Source organism: Myxine glutinosa, chromosome 7, assembly GCF_964187855.1.
Source record: "Myxine glutinosa chromosome 7, kmMyxGlut1.1, whole genome shotgun sequence".
Lineage (NCBI taxonomy): Eukaryota > Metazoa > Chordata > Myxini > Myxiniformes > Myxinidae > Myxine > Myxine glutinosa.
In genome coordinates, this window is record NC_136267.1 from 124234996 (window position 1) to 124254831 (window position 19836).

At 46.3% G+C, this 19836-nt stretch overlaps 1 protein-coding gene across 4 annotated transcripts in view; it reads left to right on the forward strand.

Moving 5' to 3' along the window:
• Positions 1–19836, forward strand: part of LOC137411551 (formin-like protein 2) — a 115382-nt gene that overhangs the window by 65097 nt on the left and 30449 nt on the right. For 3 of the 4 annotated variants that reach the window (XR_013624172.1, XM_078782248.1, XM_078782247.1), the window contains 4 exons: positions 10–134; positions 225–424; positions 6798–7035; positions 7595–7663. Coding sequence is in view for 3 of the 4 variants with exons in the window: in XM_078782248.1 (XP_078638374.1) it covers positions 10–134; positions 225–424; positions 6798–7035; positions 7595–7663 (632 nt within the window). In the remaining variant the exon portion in view is untranslated. Of the gene's footprint in view, positions 1–9; positions 135–224; positions 425–6797; positions 7036–7594; positions 7664–9274; positions 9469–19836 lie in introns of those variants that run through there. The other variant, XM_078782250.1, reaches the window with a different exon arrangement.

Genomic DNA, 19836 nt, shown 5'->3' on the forward strand with positions numbered 1-19836 from the left:
AACTCCAAGCTCTCCGTATCAAGCAGCCTGTGAAGACAAAATTTCGAATGCAAGTTCTCAACTGGGCGGTGCTAAAGCCAACGCAGATTAGCGGAACTGTATTTTCCGAGCTCGACGACGATCAACTTATGGAGGTGTGTCACATTTGATGTACAGAGCATATCGGCACCTCTCTTTCTCCTCTTTCTTTTGTAGTTTATATCTTTTATTCCTGTCTCTCATAGGAACTTGACATGGATGAGTTCGCAGAGATGTTTAAGACCAAGGCCCAGGACAATTTGGTTTCTCCTGGTCGACTACAACACAAAAAACAAAAATCCTCAGGACGTGCGTCTGTTCTGGACTCCAACCGGTCCAAGAATCTTTCGATCACGCTTCGCCGGAGTGCTCTTTCAGCCGAGCAGATCTGCCAGGCAGTGCAAACGTGAGAAGCCACGCCTCATTACAAACTCCTCACAGCTCCACCTACTTAATCCTTCATTTACCTTTATCTCAAATTATGATTTGTAAAAATTATTTGCCTCAAGGTAAAAAAGGCAAAAGTATCCAAAAAAAAAAAAAGTCTACATGAAATGGCACACATTGATGCCTCGTCTGGCCTGTGAAACACCAGGACGAGAGTTTATAGCTGGGTTTTAAACACAGACTAGACAGCTCAGCTGTCAGTGTGCATACTTCTAGATTATCCTGATAGCTACTTTTCTCTGTGTAAAATATGAACAAGCTTCTCCATGAGTCTGAGATCTTTGTACAAAAACAATCCATCAGCTTGTATGAAAATTGCCTTCAATTACGGCATCCGGCTAACATGAGGATGAGAATGGATATTTTTATGCCTCTGCTTTCGAAGTCCCCGCAGGCATTATGTTTCCGGGTTGTCTGGCCGTCCATCTGTGTATCTGTCAATCCGTGATAGGTTTTTGTTACCGCGATAACTTAGGAACGGCTGAAGGTCAAATCTAGGTCAAATTTGGTACAAGGATATGTTATGAAGCAAAGATGAACTGATTCGATTTCGGCATCAAGAGGTCAAAGGTCACAGGTTCTGAGAGGTAAAAATTCCGTTATTGCACTAACTTGTGAAGCAGTTATAGGACAGGTTTCACATCGATCTGTGAAACAGTATCAGAGAAGAAGGTTTTTTAAATATCGGCTTTCAAGCTAATATGGCTGCCAAACCATGCAACACATGACATCAAAAATGTACAGTATGTCAGTATGCATATGTATGGGTGGAGGATCATGTTTGTGAGGTTTCATGTTGATCGGATAAGGTTTGTTTTTCTATCCAAGATGGCTGCCAAACCACATGACAGACAATGTCATCAGTTTCAAAATATATGCAATACTAGTGTTAGATGACATTTGTAAAATTTCGCATCGATATGGTAAGCGGTTTCAGAGATATAATTATTTAATATTTTCCTTCAATACAATATGGCTGCCCCCCATGTGACCAATGACATTTTCGTGATCAACCTTTAATTGCCATCCATGATTCGAGTCAATCAATTCAGTTCAGTGATTTGGGAGAAGATGCTTTTTTTTTTAGGGGTTTAGGTTAAATCCAATATGGCTTCCAAACAATGTGACCTATAGGAACCACCTTTGGAGGCCATTTTTCCTCTCAGAGCAGGGGTTGGCCTTTTTTGGGCACCGTGGTCCCCTTTTTGGAGCATTGTTTTATGGCCGGATGCCCTTCCTGCCACCAACCTTGTTCGTCACCTCTTGTGACACACAGGGAATTACCAGTGAACTGGTACTCATTTTGCCGACCTCAGAAGGATGACAGGCTGAGTCAACCCCCCTGGTGTTAATTCAGCAATCACTGGGATTCGAACCCAGGATCCTACGATCCCAAGCCGGCACCCGAACCGATAAGCCAACACAACGCTTATCGGTGACCTATACAAACAACAACAGGCATTTTAAGGCCATTTCCCCTGCAAGAGTGGGGGTTAGCCTTGCGGTCCCCATGACGATCTCCATTTTGCCCTATTTTCTGCATCTCCCCTTGTTACCCCCCTTGCCCGCATTTCTTCTTCGACCATCTTTAGCCAAGTCTTTCTCGGTCTTCCCCGTCCTCTACTTCCTTCTACATTCATTTCCATCACTCTTCTCAACCAGTCACTTTCATCCTTCCTCAACACATGACCAAACCATCTCAAACTGTTTCTCTTCACAGCATCCATCACAGGCTCTATTCCCATCATCTTTCGCAATTCATCATTTGTCTTCCTCTCTCAACGATACTCCACACATCCACCGAACCATTCGCATTTCCACCCTTTCGAGCCTTCGTTGCTGCTCTACGTTCATTACCCATGTCTCGCTCCCATAAATCATAACACTTCTCACACATGCAGCATACACCTTTCGGTCCTTTCCCTTCAGCTTCAACGACACTCCCCTCCTCATCAGCACGCCACTCAGTTCCCGAAACTTCTTCCATGCACATCCCACTCGAGCAACCGTTGCCGAGTCTGATCCACCTCCATTCAGCATGTCTCCTAGGTAACAAAATGTTTTCACACCTTCCAGCTTCACGCCGTCTCCAAGATCCAACTCAACATTTCCTCCATCTGCAGCTCCCTCTGTGCACACCTTACACTTGAATGTAGCTGCCACACTGGTTAATGACCCTCTCAAACCACTACATTTTTGATGAACCCACTCAGCGCACATTGTACATTGAATGGAATTCACTCCGACACCCTTCCTGCACACAGCACACGGCCACTTCCCAGTTCTTTCCACCTCACCACATGCTTTACCACTTGCCATCACCTTCGTTTTTCCGATATTCACCTTCAGACCTTTTGTCTCCATACATTCCTTCCATTTGTTCATCTTCTCCTTCAGTCCATCCATACTTTCTGCAATCGACACCAGATCATCTGCAAACAACAACTCCCATGGTAAAGCCTCCTTTATGTGCCGAGCCAGCACCTCAATCACAGCTACAAATAGTAGTGGACTTAGTACCGACCCCTGATGCACTCCCAGCTTCACCTCAAACTAACCACTGTTCCCGTCCTTCGTCCTTACAGCTGTGCACGCTCTTTTGTACATTGCCATCACTACTCTGATCAACCATTTCTCCACTCCAAACTTCCTCAATGCCCATGTCACTACTTCACGTGAAACCCTATCAAATGCTTTCTCCAGATCAACAAACCCAAGAAACAACTTCTTCCTCTTCTCCGTGTACTTCGCCTGCAACTGCCCCACAATAAAAAGCGCGTCTGTCGTTCCTCTTCCTGGCATAAATCCAAACTGTATTTCGTCGATCTTCACTTTCTTCCTTATCCTCCTCTCCAACACCCTTTCCAATACCTTCATTCCATGCTCCAATAACTTTATCGCTCGATACGAGCCACAGTCCAGAGGGTCACCTTTCCCCTTGTATAGAGGGACGAGGGTACTCAGTTCCCAATCCCCTTGAATGCGGCCTTCTTTCACCACCAGATGGTTTGGTCATGTGTTGAGGAAGGATGAAAGTGACTGGTTGAGAAGAGTGGTGGAAATGAATGTAGAAGGAAGCAGAGGACGGGGAAGACCGAGAAAGACTTGGCTAAAGATGGTGGAAGAAGAAATGCGGGCAAGGGGGTTAACAAGGAGAGATGCAGAAAATAGGGCAAAATGGAGAAGATTGTCATGGGGACCGCAAGGCTAACCCCCGCTCTAGCAGGGAAAATGGCCTTTTAAAATGCATGTTGTGTTGTTGTTTCACCACCAGATTACACATCTCTGTCATTCTCTTCACACCCCAACTTGCCGCTGCCTTCAACATATCTCCCACAACTCCTGTCGGCCCTCCCGCTTTTCTACTCTTCATTGCTTTGATCGCTTCCTGAACTTCCTTCTCGGTTATCTTCTCTGCCGGTCCTAAAACTGGGTTACTCTCTATGTTGCCACTTATCGGTGACCTATGATGTCATAAATTTCGAACCCAGGATCGTACGATCCCAAGCCGGCACCCTAACCGATAAGCCAACACCAGGCTTATCGGTGACCTATGATGTCATAAATTTAATATTTCAATACAAATGAGTCATTGTCAAGGAAAGTCAAGTCAATCAAGTGCAATGTGCATGTAATTTCAGATTTTTGGGATAAGGCATTCAATTAAAGCATTTATGGCTGTTGTACCACTTATCCTCATCTCGGTCAGACTCCCACAGACTCTCGGATCAGACTCGGCAACGGTTGCTCGAGTGAGATGTGCATGGAAGAAGTTTCGGGAATTGAGTGACGTGCTGATGATGAGGGGAGTGTCGTTGAAGCTGAAGGGAAAGTTGTATGCTGCATGTGTGAGAAGTGTTATGATTTATGGGAGCGAGACATGGGTAATGAACGTAGAGCAGCAACGAAGGTTGGAAAGGGTGGAAATGCGAATGGTTCGACGGATGTGCGGAGTATCGTTGAGAGAGGGGAAGACAAATGATGAATTGCGAAAGATGATGGGAATATAGCCTGTGATTGATGCTGTGAAGAGGAACAGGTTGAGATGGTTTGGTCATGTGTTGAGGAAGGATGAAAGTGACTGGTTGAGAAGAGTGATGGAAATGAATGTAGAAGGAAGTAGAGGACGGGGAAGACCGAGAAAGACTTGGCTAAAGATGGTGGAAGAAGAAATGCGGGCAAGGGGGTTCACAAGGAGAGATGCAGAAAATAGGGCAAAATGGAGAAGATTGTCATGGGGACCGCAAGGCTAACCCCCGCTCTAGCAGGGAAAATGGCCTTTAAAATGCATGTTGTTGTTGTTGTACCACTTATCCGATGATGTGTTCATTATCATGCTTTTATTCCTCGTTGGGAGTATTTGACAATGTGTCAAGTTTCAAACTCTTCCATTCAGCGGTTTCCAAGAATTTTTTTTCTCCATTATTTGCGTTTAATCAAAGACAGCTGCCATCAAAGTGACCTATGACACCCCAATTATCATACCAATATTCTGTATGGGTGTCGTTCCTACCCTGAAAGTTTTGTCTCAATCGGCCATGTGGTTGCTGAGAAAAACGAGGTTTAGCCAGTATGGACGGACAGAAGGACAACCCGAAAACATAATGCCTCTGGCCACCTTCGGGGGCTGAGGCATAAAAATGAACAGAAGTAAGTCAGTCAAGGTGGGTTCTTCCCCTCCCCCCTACCACCCCTCTCAAGTCAAGTCGATTCAATCAGGTCAAGGTAGAAGGGTCACACTTCCTCCTACCCTCCCTCCTCTCCCCTGTGTGCAATCCTCTCCCCCTCTCCACTGTGTGCGATGCTCTCCCCCTCTCCCCTGTGTGCAATCCTCTCCCTCTCCACTGGGTGCGATCCCCCCCCACCTCTCCCCTGTATGCAATCCTCCCGCCCTCCCTCTCCCGTGTGTGCAATCCTCTCCCCCTCTCCAGTGTGTGCGATGCTCTCCCCCTCACCAGTGTGTGCGATGCTCTCCCCCTCACCAGTGTGTGCGATGCTCTCCCCCTCACCAGTGTGTGCGATGCTCTCCCCCTCTCCAGTGTGTACGATGCTCTCCCCCTCTCCAGTGTGTGCGATGCTCTCCCCCTCTCCAGTGTGTGCGATGCTCTCCCCCTCTCCAGTGTGTGCGATGCTCTCCCCCTCTCCAGTGTGTGCGATGCTCTCCCCCTCTCCAGTGTGTGCGATGCTCTCCCCCTCTCCAGTGTGTGCGATGCTCTCCCCCTCTCCAGTGTGTGCGATGCTCTCCCCCTCTCCAGTGTGTGCGATGCTCTCCCCCTCTCCAGTGTGTGCGATGCTCTCCCCCTCTCCAATGTGTGCGATGCTCTCCCCCTCTCCAGTGTGTGCGATGCTCTCCCCCTCTCCAGTGTGTGCGATGCTCTCCCCCTCTCCAGTGTGTGCGATGCTCTCCCCCTCTCCAGTGTGTGCGATGCTCTCCCCCTCTCCAGTGTGTGCGATGCTCTCCCCCTCTCCAGTGTGTGCGATGCTCTCCCCCTCTCCAGTGTGTGCGATGCTCTCCCCCTCTCCAGTGTGTGCGATGCTCTCCCCCTCTCCAGTGTGTGCGATGCTCTCCCCCTCTCCAGTGTGTGCGATGCTCTCCCCCTCTCCAGTGTGTGCGATGCTCTCCCCCTCTCCAGTGTGTGCGATGCTCTCCCCCTCTCCAGTGTGTGCGATGCTCTCCCCCTCTCCAGTGTGTGCGATGCTCTCCCCCTCTCCAGTGTGTGCGATGCTCTCCCCCTCCCCCCCTCTCCAGTGTGTGTGATGCTCTCCCCCACTCCAGTGTGTGCGATGCTCTCCCCATCTCCCCTGTGTGCGATGAGAGCAGAGTGAGGGCGTAGGAGGGGAGAGTGAGGTGGGGGGAGAGTGGGAGTAGAGAGGAGAGTGGAAGGGGGGGGGGGGTTAGAGAAGAGAGTGGGGGTGAGGTAGAGAGGAGAGTGGGGGGGAGGGGTAGAGAGGACAGTGGGGGGGGGGGGGGGGTAGAGAGGTTCACAGGTGATTCTATCAAAGGGCTTCCTCTATAATCTACAAATATGTAGTACCCTCCTTATTTCCCTCAAGTGGTTTCTCTTGGCATTGTCTAGTGATAAAGATGGCAAGATCCGTTGCTCCCTTTAAAGGCATAAATCCAAACTGTTTTTCATCAATTTCTACTGTTTCCCTCAGCCTTTTATAAATGAACTTCTCCAACATTTTGAGATGATGCTCCAAGAGTTTAATTCCTCTTTAGTTACCAAACGTATATCCCCTCTCTGCATGTTGGTACTAGATTGCTGGTCCTCTTTTTGTCAGGCAGTTAATTGCACAGTCGGCTAACATGATTACTTTTTTGTTGCTAGGTTTAACTTACCGACCTTGTCTCTGGATTTCGTGGAGTGCTTGTCAAGGTTCGTGCCGACAGATTCTGAAACGCGCACTCTTCGTGATGCCGAGTCCGCTGCACTTCTCGACGGTTCAAGCCTTTGTCCGGAGGACCATTTCATGCTGCTGTTTGGACGTGTGAAGCGCTTGAAACAACGCCTCGACATCCTGTCCCTTTTGGGGAACTTTACTGATATGTTCACCCAGTTCTCCCCGGTACATGCTTCATCTATTTATTTACTCGCTGTCTTGTGAAATGCACCCTCTTGTGTGAATGATGAAAGAAACAAGACTCTGTGGTGTAATAGTTACGGTGTCTGCTCTAATCCACTGAGGTTGGTGGTTTGACGTTGGTGGTTGAAACCTGACGCAGGTGGAGTTATACCAAAGACTCAGAAATGGTACTTGCTGCTTCTTTTCTTGATGCCCAACATTTAAAAAGGATAGAGCACGGAACAAACAACTATCGGTTGGCAACCATTGTGGAGGCGTGATTGGTGTGAAGGCCTCCTCCCATGTTGAAGTTCCTTGAAAGGGAACCCATATAACAAATATAAAGGAACCCGTATTGTACGAAGCTTCTGAAAACAAATGGACTGTCTGTAATAATAATTTAATGCCGTCCTTTTTGGCGAGTCAAAATAAATCTTCTGCCCACATTATTCAGTTGCTTTGCATAACTGCTATAAAATGCTCAGTAGTGTTGGATTTGCACCAGATATAATGTATGGTGTGGGTTATTCCTGTATTGTCTTTTGTTTTGCTCTTTCCCTAGAACATTGACGCACTCATTGCTGCATCAAGATCCATAAAGTCTTCCGAGAAGATGAAGAAGATTCTTGAAGTAAGTGATTGTTTCTGTGTCAAGTATCTGCTGAAACTTTAGAAATCACGCATGGTAGTGGTGAGTGGCGATCCACATCAATCCATCATCAAGTGGGCAAAAATAAATGAGCCAAGCTGTTTTTTTTTTGGTTTTTTTATTTGGAGCCATCGATGCGTAGTACATATTCCAGTTTAAATGGATTATTCATGTAACAATAGCATGTTACAATATTCATGTTCCATGTGGTTACAGCAATTTTTTCATGAAAGAAATTGTTTTAAGAAGTTTGTTTTCAAAAAATAATAATAATTACGAAATTTCCGAATTTTTTGCCTTTCATCTTTAAAGGCTAATATCTCAGGTAAGACAAAATATATCAAAATTTTACACACCAAGAAAGGAAGATAAGACTGTTTTGAGTTGTTCTACGTCACCAAAAAATTCAAAAATATATTTTGCTGTTGGAAGTATACTTTTATACTTTTAAAGATGCACAATGCATTTTTACGGTGGTACCATGTTTTTTGACTGTTTAGTGCAAATGTAGTGCCTAAATTGCTCTAATTTATGACTTGTTAGTGTAGGTCATGTTTTTGTGTTTCAATGTGGAAATGCCTCCAAAGAAAGAAGTTCCATGCTGATGGGGATATTAAAAATCAAATTGCTTGTCTTTAGTGCGGGAGCCCAGAAACATTTGTTTCACATCTCGAGTACAAAAGGTTTGAGGCCTGGAATATATGCATCTATGATAGGAGACCCCAAAAAGGCAATTCTTAAGTTCTGCAATTCTGCACAGCAACCAGGGGGCGCCACCAAAGACCCCTAAATGTGACTCTTAATTCACAATTTGAGTACATCTTTCAAACTTGTCTTAAAATGTTCTCTATAGGAGTGGAAATCAGAATTCCCAATTCTTAAGTTTTCAATTTGTGTATTAGGTCGCTTAAGAACGACCTAATTAATGCTAATTAACGCTAATTAGCATTTTTAATTCACAATTTGAGTACATCCATGAAACATATGGCAATGTATTCCTTAGGTCATCCTAAATCAAGATCAGTCATTCTTAAGTATCCATTTCATGTATTAACCCACTTAAGAATGCACACTGACAAAAGGAGAAACATAGATTGTATGCAAACACAATGTTTTATTTTTTTATAAACTACACAAAAATGTACTTAGTATGCATGAATTATGCTTCAAAATCAGATCATAGTAAGTCATGTAGTAAATTGGCGTCCTGGTTCTACCGCCCATCAACAATTAAATCTCAAATCTCGGAACAAAAAACAATTTTTAATGTTAATTTTATAAAAATTAATACCTAATGTCTAACTTTTACTCTATTAGCGATATTGCTGTTTTATCTCTGACTATCGCTTATAAACTATTTAACATGTTTAAGCTAATTACCCTGAACTAAAAACAAATTTTAATGTATGTAAAAACTCAACTAACTATATCAACGAAAAATTATTGAATTTATCTCAAACATCAACATGATTGTATATATGTTGTTTTATCCAACATTCCTAACATTATTTTGCTTAAAATTTCAAAAACATTACAAATTCCCTGTCAGGATGCTTTGGATATGTACCGTACTGAATATAATCGTATGAACAGGTTTGGTCGATTGTAAACCTACACATCACCATCATCACCATCTCCTTCAACGTCCTCTTCATCAGAAGATGACTGCGCTAGGACCTCATCATCGTCAGCATCAGCTAATTCTTCATCATCTGGAACGAGCGACTCCGGAAGTTGGTCTCCCTCAAACCAGATGGGTTTATATTGATCTCCCACTAGTTCCCATCCGTCATCCTCTGATGGGTGTTGCTGGATGATTGGCTGGTCAGCATTGGCCCACATTCTTGAAACAAGCGATACACGCTTTATGTGGGCAGCAACCTCTCTTTCGCATGGAGGAATACTACTGGCATCAGCTCCCTTCAGCTTTTCAAGTGGGTTCTTTCCTCTTAACTTGGGCTTGTAAATTCTTTCAAAGGTCTTGAACCTGTAGGCGTTTAACGTTTCCTTCGACTTCTCTTTGGCTCCATACATTATAGCAGTGAATTTCAAGAGTGTGTCCTTGCATTTCTCGCTTGGCAGTCCATCTGTTGACAAAGCTTTGAAAGCTTGCTGTACATCGGGCATCTTTTCCAGCTTATTAAAGGGCTGAACCTTGCCCTTTCTTACAAATGCTGCGGTGTAATCCGAGCCGGTAAAGGCATGGAAGGCAGGGAGGGAACTGCACAGTTGTGGTCCCAGTGACTTGGATATCGCTGTTAGGTCAATGAGCCTCCGATTACGCTTGGATGTAGTACCGACATCCATCCAGATGTGGCTGCTGAATTTCTCACAATGATAGAGCAGAATAACAGCTATGTCCGTGTCTGAGGCGCGTATTACTACATTTCCATTCGAGGTGTCTGCTGTCTTTGCATGCATGCAGATCTTGGTATCCGCTTCTTCATGGTTGTTACTGAGCATGTCTACGGTATCTCGCTTGACCTCTCCTTCGCTTACGTGGAAATGGAAGCACTGGCCTGACGGAACATCTAGGAAGACATCACAGGTCCCAAGTATATGAGCGTATGCTTGATCCTGCCATTCTCTTGCAAGAAAATCAGGAAGTTCCCGTTTGAATGACCTGGACGTTAGCGCTTTGCTGATATCGTTGGGCCTTCTTTGTGCTGGACCAGTAATAATGTAGGATCTGCTGTCCTCGGCTGTTGTCCCCCGTCTGGCTCTTTCTGCATCCTTCAGTGACGGTTGAGGGTAATCATCAAAGGCTACGTGTACCCGGACTTTGGACAATGACAATACTTGGTAGAGTATGCTCCTCGCTAGACCTCCATATGTGGGTGGTAAGTTTGGAGGTAGGGTGTGCAGAAGATATTGTCCATCTACTACGTATGCATTGATCTGTTGAGGTCCGTCTCCTTTGATCTCCTTGCTCTCCAGTAAGTTAAGCAACTTACTTTTATCTGTCTTGACCATGCTCTCATCAGGATTGCACATCGTGAGTGGTACTGGTGTAAGGGGATATTGGAATATATGCTGCAGGTCAACATCACGCTTTGATGCAAGGATTATTAGGCGGCCCATCAAATCACGAGTACACTTCAGAACTGCCACTTTCTTATCCGGTGTTCGTCTATTTCTGGCACATTCGTCTACGAATGTTTTGAGAGGAGCTTTCTTTATGGGTTGTTCAAACCTACTGTCATCGGCCTCGCATGCTGTGATGAATGCCTGGTGTAATGTCCTTCCACTTGCTGGCACATTCAGTAAACTTTCGCGGACTGTTTCACTAGTTGCCCTTCCTGTATGGATGTTGTACAACATGGTATCTGCATCTGTTTCGTTCCCAAACGGATTGCAACTATCCTGGATTTGTTTCACCATGGTTTTCACATCTCTATCGTCACGTTTTATTCGTGCAGGTCTCAGTTCAGCAGTTGTGTCTTCTTTGACTATCAGCCCAGCCATTTCGTGGAGTAGACTAACGGATGAAGCTCTAGTGGATTTCGTAAGCATCCAGCGAAGTCGTGCCGCATAATTATTCGTTGAAGAAGTGAATCCAGTTCTTCTCGAAGCTGCATCCGCGTTAATCGTCTGTTCTAGAGTCAAGTCGACCGGGCATCTACTGAATGGATGTTCTGTTCGTCGTACAGTAAAGACGCCTGCTTCCAGTATTTGACGTAGGCCAGGATGGCTGTCTTCCATGTTCATCAAATCGAGTTGGAACTTTGTCAGCCACCGACTGTAATTTACATGGTTTGTAGCAAAGAACAGTCCAATGAGTCCGGTCAGTGAGTATGTATAGAGATCGATATCATTCGTTCGAATCGCCCGTTCGAGCTCGTGGTATTTATGAATGTAATCTATATACATTCTCCAAAACTGGGCGGTTGCACCATGGCCTCCAGATCTTGTCACTTGGGTATATGCTTCATACGCGGCTGTGCATGCTTTGAAGACGTCCGAGTCTAGAGCAGACTGAAGCTGCTCCCACGTGGTCAGTTGAATGCTGCTTATCAATGCTTCTGTTTCTTCTCTGTGTGGGTAAGAGTCTAAGAAGGATGAGAAGTGTAGAATCTCAAGAGCAAGGGCTAGTATGGGGTGCAATCTCTTGCACCTGTTGAAATGTTTCCCCGTCAAAAATCCGTTTAAGGATCCGGTTGCAAGTACCTCAGATTCAGTCAGCATTTCTGGTCCTCCAGAGTTGGACAGGAGTTTCCCAATAGCCTTGAAGAAAGCCATTTCGATGTGGAATGGGCCTAACATTATGAAAATGTTATCAAATTTCGGTTTCTCAGTCACTTGTATTTGAAGTGCCGGCTTGGCTGCGCCCAGATCATAACTGACTATTCCGTATTTCTGTCCCGTCTCATTAGCACACCTCTGCGTGATGAGGAGAGTCTCCTGCACGACCTCTAGGCTGGTGATAGGCTGGCGTAAGTTTGGCATATATAGAACCTCTTGTTTTGGAAGGTGGTCACTGCAAATGCTTGCATTAAACCCAACCCACATAATAGGCAATACATCATTGCCAATGGCATGGCTCATCATCCACACGAGGTCCAGGTGGCGAGCCTTGTTGCTAACATCTGGAAGGCTGTAGACTGCAGTGTTTTTGTAACTGAACTTCGTCATCTTTGGTATCTTCCTATATGGCTGGAGTGCAGTATCTGTACTCTCAAGGGTTCTCTTCCTTTTGCCTGTCTTTACTTGCCGAGCACTAGTTGAGGTTGAAACTGCCATGACAGCAGATGCTTCACGTTCTTCATCAGGTGCTGGCACATTTTGGTACAGAATACCCATGGTATCGTGCAGCGAATTGGCTCCAGACATGGTTTGAGTCATCTCATCGAAATTGTCGAAGGCTAATCCGACTGGTTTACCTACGACTGTTCCTTTTGGACAAGCAAGCTTCTGTTCTTGAATGGATTCAGCTGTGGCAGTTTCAACTTCTTCCAATGTGTTGTAGCTTAAACAGTGACCAAACCTGTTCAGGACTTGAACCATTTTTTTACTGCCAGTGACCGACTTAACACTCATACCAAGAGCTACATGTTTTGCAGGTTTTGCGCGACCCCGTTGTACAATGAACAAGGCATCCTGACTAGACGAATTTGCGCGGCGCTTTACTGACTCTGTATATCGCTCTGGTTTTAGCCCTCCGTACAAAATATTGAAAAAATCTACTACAAGTTTTGGGGGTGACGAGTCCCCGTTTCTTAAATCCTCCAATGTCGGACATTCAGGAAGGTCGACCTTTTCAACCTTGAGCAACTGGTTGCGCAAAAGCAATGCTGCTTTGGCGATTGTTCTCTCATCAGTAGATGTGTAATCATATACAACACGAATTGCATCATCTGCGGTTTCTGCATTATATAAGATGTTTCCAAGCCTTTTCCCAAGTGAACTCTGTATCTTTATGCGCGCTTTGAAGTGACTCATCAATGTCCTAGAGAGGCTGAAGGCGCTTCCCCTGGGCGTTTCTGCGGATGCCGAACAAATATCAAGATAACGTTCATATACAGAATTAAGAAGTTCAGGTCTGTTGTCTATTATTACAGATTGCTCAATGTATGCAAAATTGTCCAACACACTGGTCTCAGAAGGCGTTTTTGTTTCACGTGTGTCCTTTTGGGAAACTCGATTGGCTGACAACAAATACGCACTTTTACATGAATGATGGTAGTGGGCCTCCTTGGCAATTAAATCCGTATCAACTACTTTTGGAATAACCTTACTGTCATTTAATGTCTTTGCTGCATTTTGGATCGATACACCGGCTTCAATGGTTTCACATCTTCCCAACAGTTCGACGCTTCCACCTTTGAGTCGTTTTATCTTTTTCTCACAGAATAGACAAACAGGTGGCAAAATCCCGGCAGATGATGTAGAAGGTGCCGACTCCTTGGATGGACGTAAATGTGGGGCATTGCTACGGTGAACATCACTGGCGGCTTTAACAGGCGGCGTTTGGGATGAGATGGCGGTAAAGTTCTTGTAACAAGAAACATGGTAACCATCCATTTCAGCAGGAGACGTAGGCAATCTCTGAACTACACCACAATAGACAGAGTCCTGGAAATGTTGCTTTTGCCGTCTATTAGCTGCTGCTGTTTCTACTGCTTCCCATTGCGTATCCTTGAAAGGTAGAACGTCTGGACGAGCTTTCTTGTCTGCACTGCGTTGGATGTGAAGAATACATCTGCGTTCCAATGATGAAACAGTAGGCTGGACAGTAGGCTGGACAGTAGGCTGGACAGTAGGCGTAGTATTGGTGGCCGATTCCATGGTTGCATGTTTCAAATCATTGTCTGAAAAATAAAATCACAGCGGGTGGTCAGTGAGCATGGCGAGTCAGTCAGTTTTGGTCAGTGAAATCCAAAAGAAGTTATTTCAAATTTTGAGGCAATAAGTCATTATTTTCTACTCAGCTGTGGTTCGAACCTGAAATCGGTATGCATACAGAACTTTGGATACCCTCATCTGCCTGGACATTTCCTGCGCGCCACCTAGGCCTAGGGCTACATAATTCTGTATCGGCCCCGAATGCTTATTAGGCCTACAGCATAGTATTGTTTGTTGGGTTAGGGTTAGGGTTGGGTTAGGGTTAGGGTTGGGTTAGGGTTAGGGTTAGGGTTACCATGTTTCTTGTTACAAGAACTTTACCGCCATCTCATCCCAAACGCCACCTGTTAAAGCCGCCAGTGATGTTCACCATAGCAATGCCCCACATTTATGTCCATCCAAGGAGTCGTCACCTTCTACAACCTCTGCCGGGGTTTTGCCACCTAACCCCAAACCCTAACCCTATTTGTTGACTTACCTAAGCAGTGATCTAGGCATTGCAGGCAACATCAGACATTCTGCAGCCGATTCAGAGAATCTATGGAGGGAAAGAGCAGGAGATTCCCCATGATTAGGTCCTATGATAAACCGACAACTCCCTCTACAGGGTGTCCCAGAAAGTTCGTCCCTCAAGATAGTGTCACAAACCTGGATTGATAATGTGTTAATATTTCCCTTTAAGTCACTGGTTATTATTCCCCAAACAATGTTGTATATTGGTCCCAGTTATTCACTGCAGGACAGTCATTTCTGTAGAGAGGCACTTCCTGTTTAGGGTGTAATTGGCTCAAGTTAGGGAAGAAGCCTCCCCATTGGCTGGGAGGCCAAAACTCCTTCCTTAACCAAAACTGAACACCCTCGATCCAGCCAGCCAGACAGGTGTGTGCATGCTCAGCACTGGTGTGGGTGTCTACTTGGGGCCTGCCCTCAGGTCAGCACTCCAGCCCCTCCCTTGCATATAAGGGAGGGCCAGCCAGGGAGTGGAGGGGGGATAGCAGCCAGTGACAACCCAAATTCCGTTACAATACTGACTGCATTCTTAAGTGGGTTGATGCATGAAATGGACACATAAGAATTGCTGTTCTTGATTCACGATGATCTACTGAACAGTTTGGGACCAATTTGAAAGATGTACTCAAATTGTGAATTAACACTCACCTTGCCAGGGACGGGGTCAATGAGTACATTTTGCGTTCTTAAGTGGGTTAATACATGAAATGGATACTTAAGAATGACTGATCTTGATTTAGGATGACCTAAGGAATACATTGCCATATGTTTCATGGATGTACTCAAATTGTGAATTAAAAATGCTAATTAGCGTTAATTAGCATTAATTAGGTCGTTCTTAAGCGACCTAATACACAAATTGAAAACTTAAGAATTGGGAATTCTGATTTCCACTCCTATAGAGAACATTTTAAGACAAGTTTGAAAGATGTACTCAAATTGTGAATTAAGAGTCACATTTAGGGGTCTTTGGTGGCGCCCCCTGGTTGCTGTGCAGAATTGCAGAACTTAAGAATTGCCTTTTTGGGGTCTCCTATCATAGATGCATATATTCCAGGCCTCAAACCTTTTGTACTCGAGATGTGAAACAAATGTTTCTGGGCTCCCGCACTACTTTGTCAAGCAAGCAAGACTTATTCTTGGTAGTGACATTGTTGCGAGAGGACGCTGGCGTTGCATATTCGCCGCTTCTCCGACTGGATGGATGTACAGGGTCTGCTTCTACTTTTCTGACCTGACATCTCACACCTGTCCTGCCTTTTCACACCCGCACGTGCCGCGTGTTCTCCGGCTGGATAACGGAATCTGCTTTTGATGGTACGGAATACGGAATCGAAAGGCCCGCTCCCGTTGTTTGTGGCCGTGGCCTTGTTTGCCGGTGGCCTTGTGGTCTTGGTGGCCTTGTGGCCTTGTTTGCCGCTGTGGTCTTGATTAGCGGCTGCAGTCGTTTGCCGCTGCGTTTGCCGCTGCGTTTGCCGCTTTGCCTCCTCGACCTTGGCCTCGTACTCGTCCCTTCGCTCCTGCCTGGCATGGCTCTGAAGTACTCCGCCGCAAGGCTTCTTCTGCTCAATACCCGCTCCACCCCATCATGCATCTCTGCCATCAAATCAAATGGACTCCTCCGACGACCCAGGTACATTCACCGTGGCTCCGGTCGCAAGTTTGTTTATTTGCAATCAGGTCACTCCATCCCCGTCCTCTGGTCGGCTCAGCGCACTCTCACTCTTCGTCCCAGCGCACCTGGTCACAGCAACCCACACGATCGCACCTCTTGCCTACGAACCCTGGCTAAATCACCTGAATTCATCCCTGCTGTTCAAAACAACATCAAGCTCACCCTGTTCAACACCCGGTCCCTCAACAATAAATGCCTCATCCTGAACGAATACATCCTGGATAACAAACTGGACTTTCTCTGTCTCACCGAAACCTGGCAACAACCTCTGGACTACTACACACTCAACCTCACCACACCCAATGGATATTCCTACGTCAATAAACCACGCTCGGAGGGCCGAGGTGGTGGAATTGCCGTTATCCACCGTCAAGACATCAAGACCAACCTCATCTCCATCTCATCTGCTCCATCATTTGAACACCTGGCTTTAAAACTCTCTGGTCACACGCAGTCAGTCATGGCTGTCGTCTACCGCCCTCCCAAACCACACCCATCATTCCTGTCTGACTTCTCCTACTTTCTGACCCAGCTATGTTCCCTCTCCCCCTCAATCCTCCTCCTTGGTGATTTCAATATCCACATGGACTCCACTGACTCCACAATAACCACTGACTTCACTGATTTACTCACCTGCTTTAACCTCACTCAACATGTCGACTTTCCTACCCATATCCGTGGTCACATTTTGGACCTTGTCTGCTCCACTGGATTAAATTTGCACCATCTCTATGGCTCCGACCTCACCCTCTCTGACCACTTAGCCATCACTCTGACCATCAACATCCCCGCCCCAACACCAAGGCATTATCGCACAATCAACTTCCGTAAGCTAAACGCTCTTTCACCTACCTCATTCTCATCCACCCTCTCTGAAAAAATGTCCACTTCTCCCTTCATTGACCTCCACACCCCTTCCGACCTCACTGACTACTACAACCACACTCTCTCCTCCTGCCTTGACCAGCTTGCGCCTGTAAAAACCAAAACAGTTTCTTTCACCCATTCTGCTCCCTGGTTTACCCCTGAACTCCACCTGATGAAAACTCGTGCTCGCCAACTTGAAAGACTCCGCAATAAAACGGGTCTCACAGTTCACTCCCAAGCCTACAAGGACCACATACAACACTACAAAGATGCCCTCTCCCGCGCCCGCTCTGCCTACTACTCTCAAATTATCCACTCTGGCTCCGGAAACCCAAAAGCACTCTTCTCGACAATAAACAAACTCCTCCGCCCCCTGAACACCACCACCCAGTCATTCACAGTAGACAACTGCATCTCCTTCCTCTCTTTCTTCCAACGCAAAATTGACAACATCTACAACAGCTTGACCACCGCCGCACCCGCTCCCCCTCCAACCACCTGCCCCCCCTTGTCCTGCCATCCCCTGTCTCGGTTCTCCCCAATCTCTCCTACTGACCTCTCTGAACTCCTCATAGGAATGAAAACTGCCACCTGCACTCTTGACCCCATCCCCTCCAGCTTTGTCAAAGCCTCCCTCCCTGCTCTCTCTCCACTTATCATTGCAACAATAAACTCCTCCCTGTCTACAGGCATCGTCCCACCTTCCCTCAAAATTGCTGCTGTTACCCCCATTCTAAAAAAACCTGGTCTAAACCCTGACACCCTAAACAACTTCAGACCCATCTCCAACCTACCCTTTCTGTCAAAAGTTTTGGAACGCGCTGTAGCCACTCAACTCAAACATCATCTCTCTGCCAATAACTTGTATGAAACATTCCAATCCGGATTCCGCTCCAACCACAGTACTGAAACTGCTCTCCTCAAAATCACCAACGACCTTCTCCTCTCCTCTGACGCTGGCAACCTCAACATTCTCGTCCTCCTCGACCTCAGCGCTGCCTTTGACACCATCGATCACACTATCCTCCTCACCCGACTTGAATCCACCTTTAACGTCACCGGCACTGCCCTCTCTTGGATTAAATCATACCTCTCTGACAGATGCCAGTTCATCTCCATCAATAACTGCAAATCCCCCACTGCTCCCCTCCCCCAAGGTGTCCCCCAAGGTTCAGTTCTTGGCCCCCTCCTCTTCATCCTTTACCTGTCCCCGCTCGGTCACTTAATCCGCCGTCATGGTCTCCAATTCCACTGCTTCGCCGATGACATCCAGCTTTTCATCTCCACCAAGTCCGTCTCCACCGACACCCACTCTATCCTGACAAACTGCATCACTGAAATAAAATCCTGGCTTCAAATCAACTTCCTCAAGCTTAACTGTGATAAATCTGAAATAATCATCATTGGCCCAAAAACGCTCACAAAATCCACCCATAACTTTGCCCTCAACATCGACGGTATCCCAGTATCCACCTCCCCTCACATCCGGAATCTTGGCGTCATCTTTGACCAAACCCTTTCCTTCGACAAATACACTAAACAGATCACAAAGTCAGCCTTCTTTCACCTGAAAAACATTGCCCGTCTCCGCTCATCCCTCTCCTCCACGGCTGCAGAAACCCTCATCCACGCCTTCATCACCTCCCGTCTGGACTACTGCAATAGCCTCCTCTATGGTTCACCCTCAAAAATCACCAATAAACTCCAATACATTCAGAACTCCGCTGCCCGTCTACTCACTCATTCCCGGACCCGTGACCACATCACCCCCGTCCTTTACAAGCTTCACTGGCTCCCCATCCCCCAGAGAATCCAGTACAAAATCCTCCTCTTGACATACAAAGCCCTCCATAACCTGGCCCCATCCTACCTGGCTGACCTCCTCTCCAGACACACTCCCACCCGCAACCTCCGCTCTGCTGGTACCAACCTCCTGACCCCCTCCATCCGGACCAAATTCAGATCCTGGGGGGACAGGGCCTTCTCCATCGCTGCTCCCACCCTCTGGAACTCACTACCTCACACCATCAGAGACTCCTCCTCACTCACCACATTCAAAACATCACTAAAGACCCACCTGTTCAACGCTGCATTCAACATTCAACCCACAGCATTTAACCCCTGACTATCTCTTCTCCTTCTCCCTCCTTTTGCTTTAAATATTTCCCTATTGATTCTTGTCTTGTCTTTTTGATTCTTGTCTTATATATATGCCGTATATCGCTGCTGTTTGTTTTCTTGATTCTTGTCTTTTTGCAATTGTTGTTTTCATGTATTGTTATGCATTATGTTTTCCACTCTGTCAAAGCGCCTTTGGGCTTCTGGAAAAGCGCTATACAAAATAAATGAATTATTATTATTATTATTATTCTGAAATCCACAAGCTCCTCAAGAAGGAAAATGAATGATCGTTTTAAGGCCATTTTTCCCCGCTATAGCGGGGGTTAGCCTTGCGGGCCCCATGACAATCATGGTTCCCTGTTTGAGGCAATGTTTTTATGGCCCGATGCCCTTCCTGACACCAACCCTGAGTCGCCTCTTACGATGCACAGGGATACGGTGTACCTATTCTAAATCGGGGTACACACCGGGATCATTCATCCCAGCAAGCTGGTACTCAATTTGCCGACCTCGGAAGGATGACAGGCTGAGTCAACCCCCCTGGCGTTAATTCAGCGATCGACCGGGATTCGAACTCAGGATCCCAAGATCCCCAGCCGGCAACCTAACCGCTAAGCCAACACCAGGCTTGTCCTGAAGA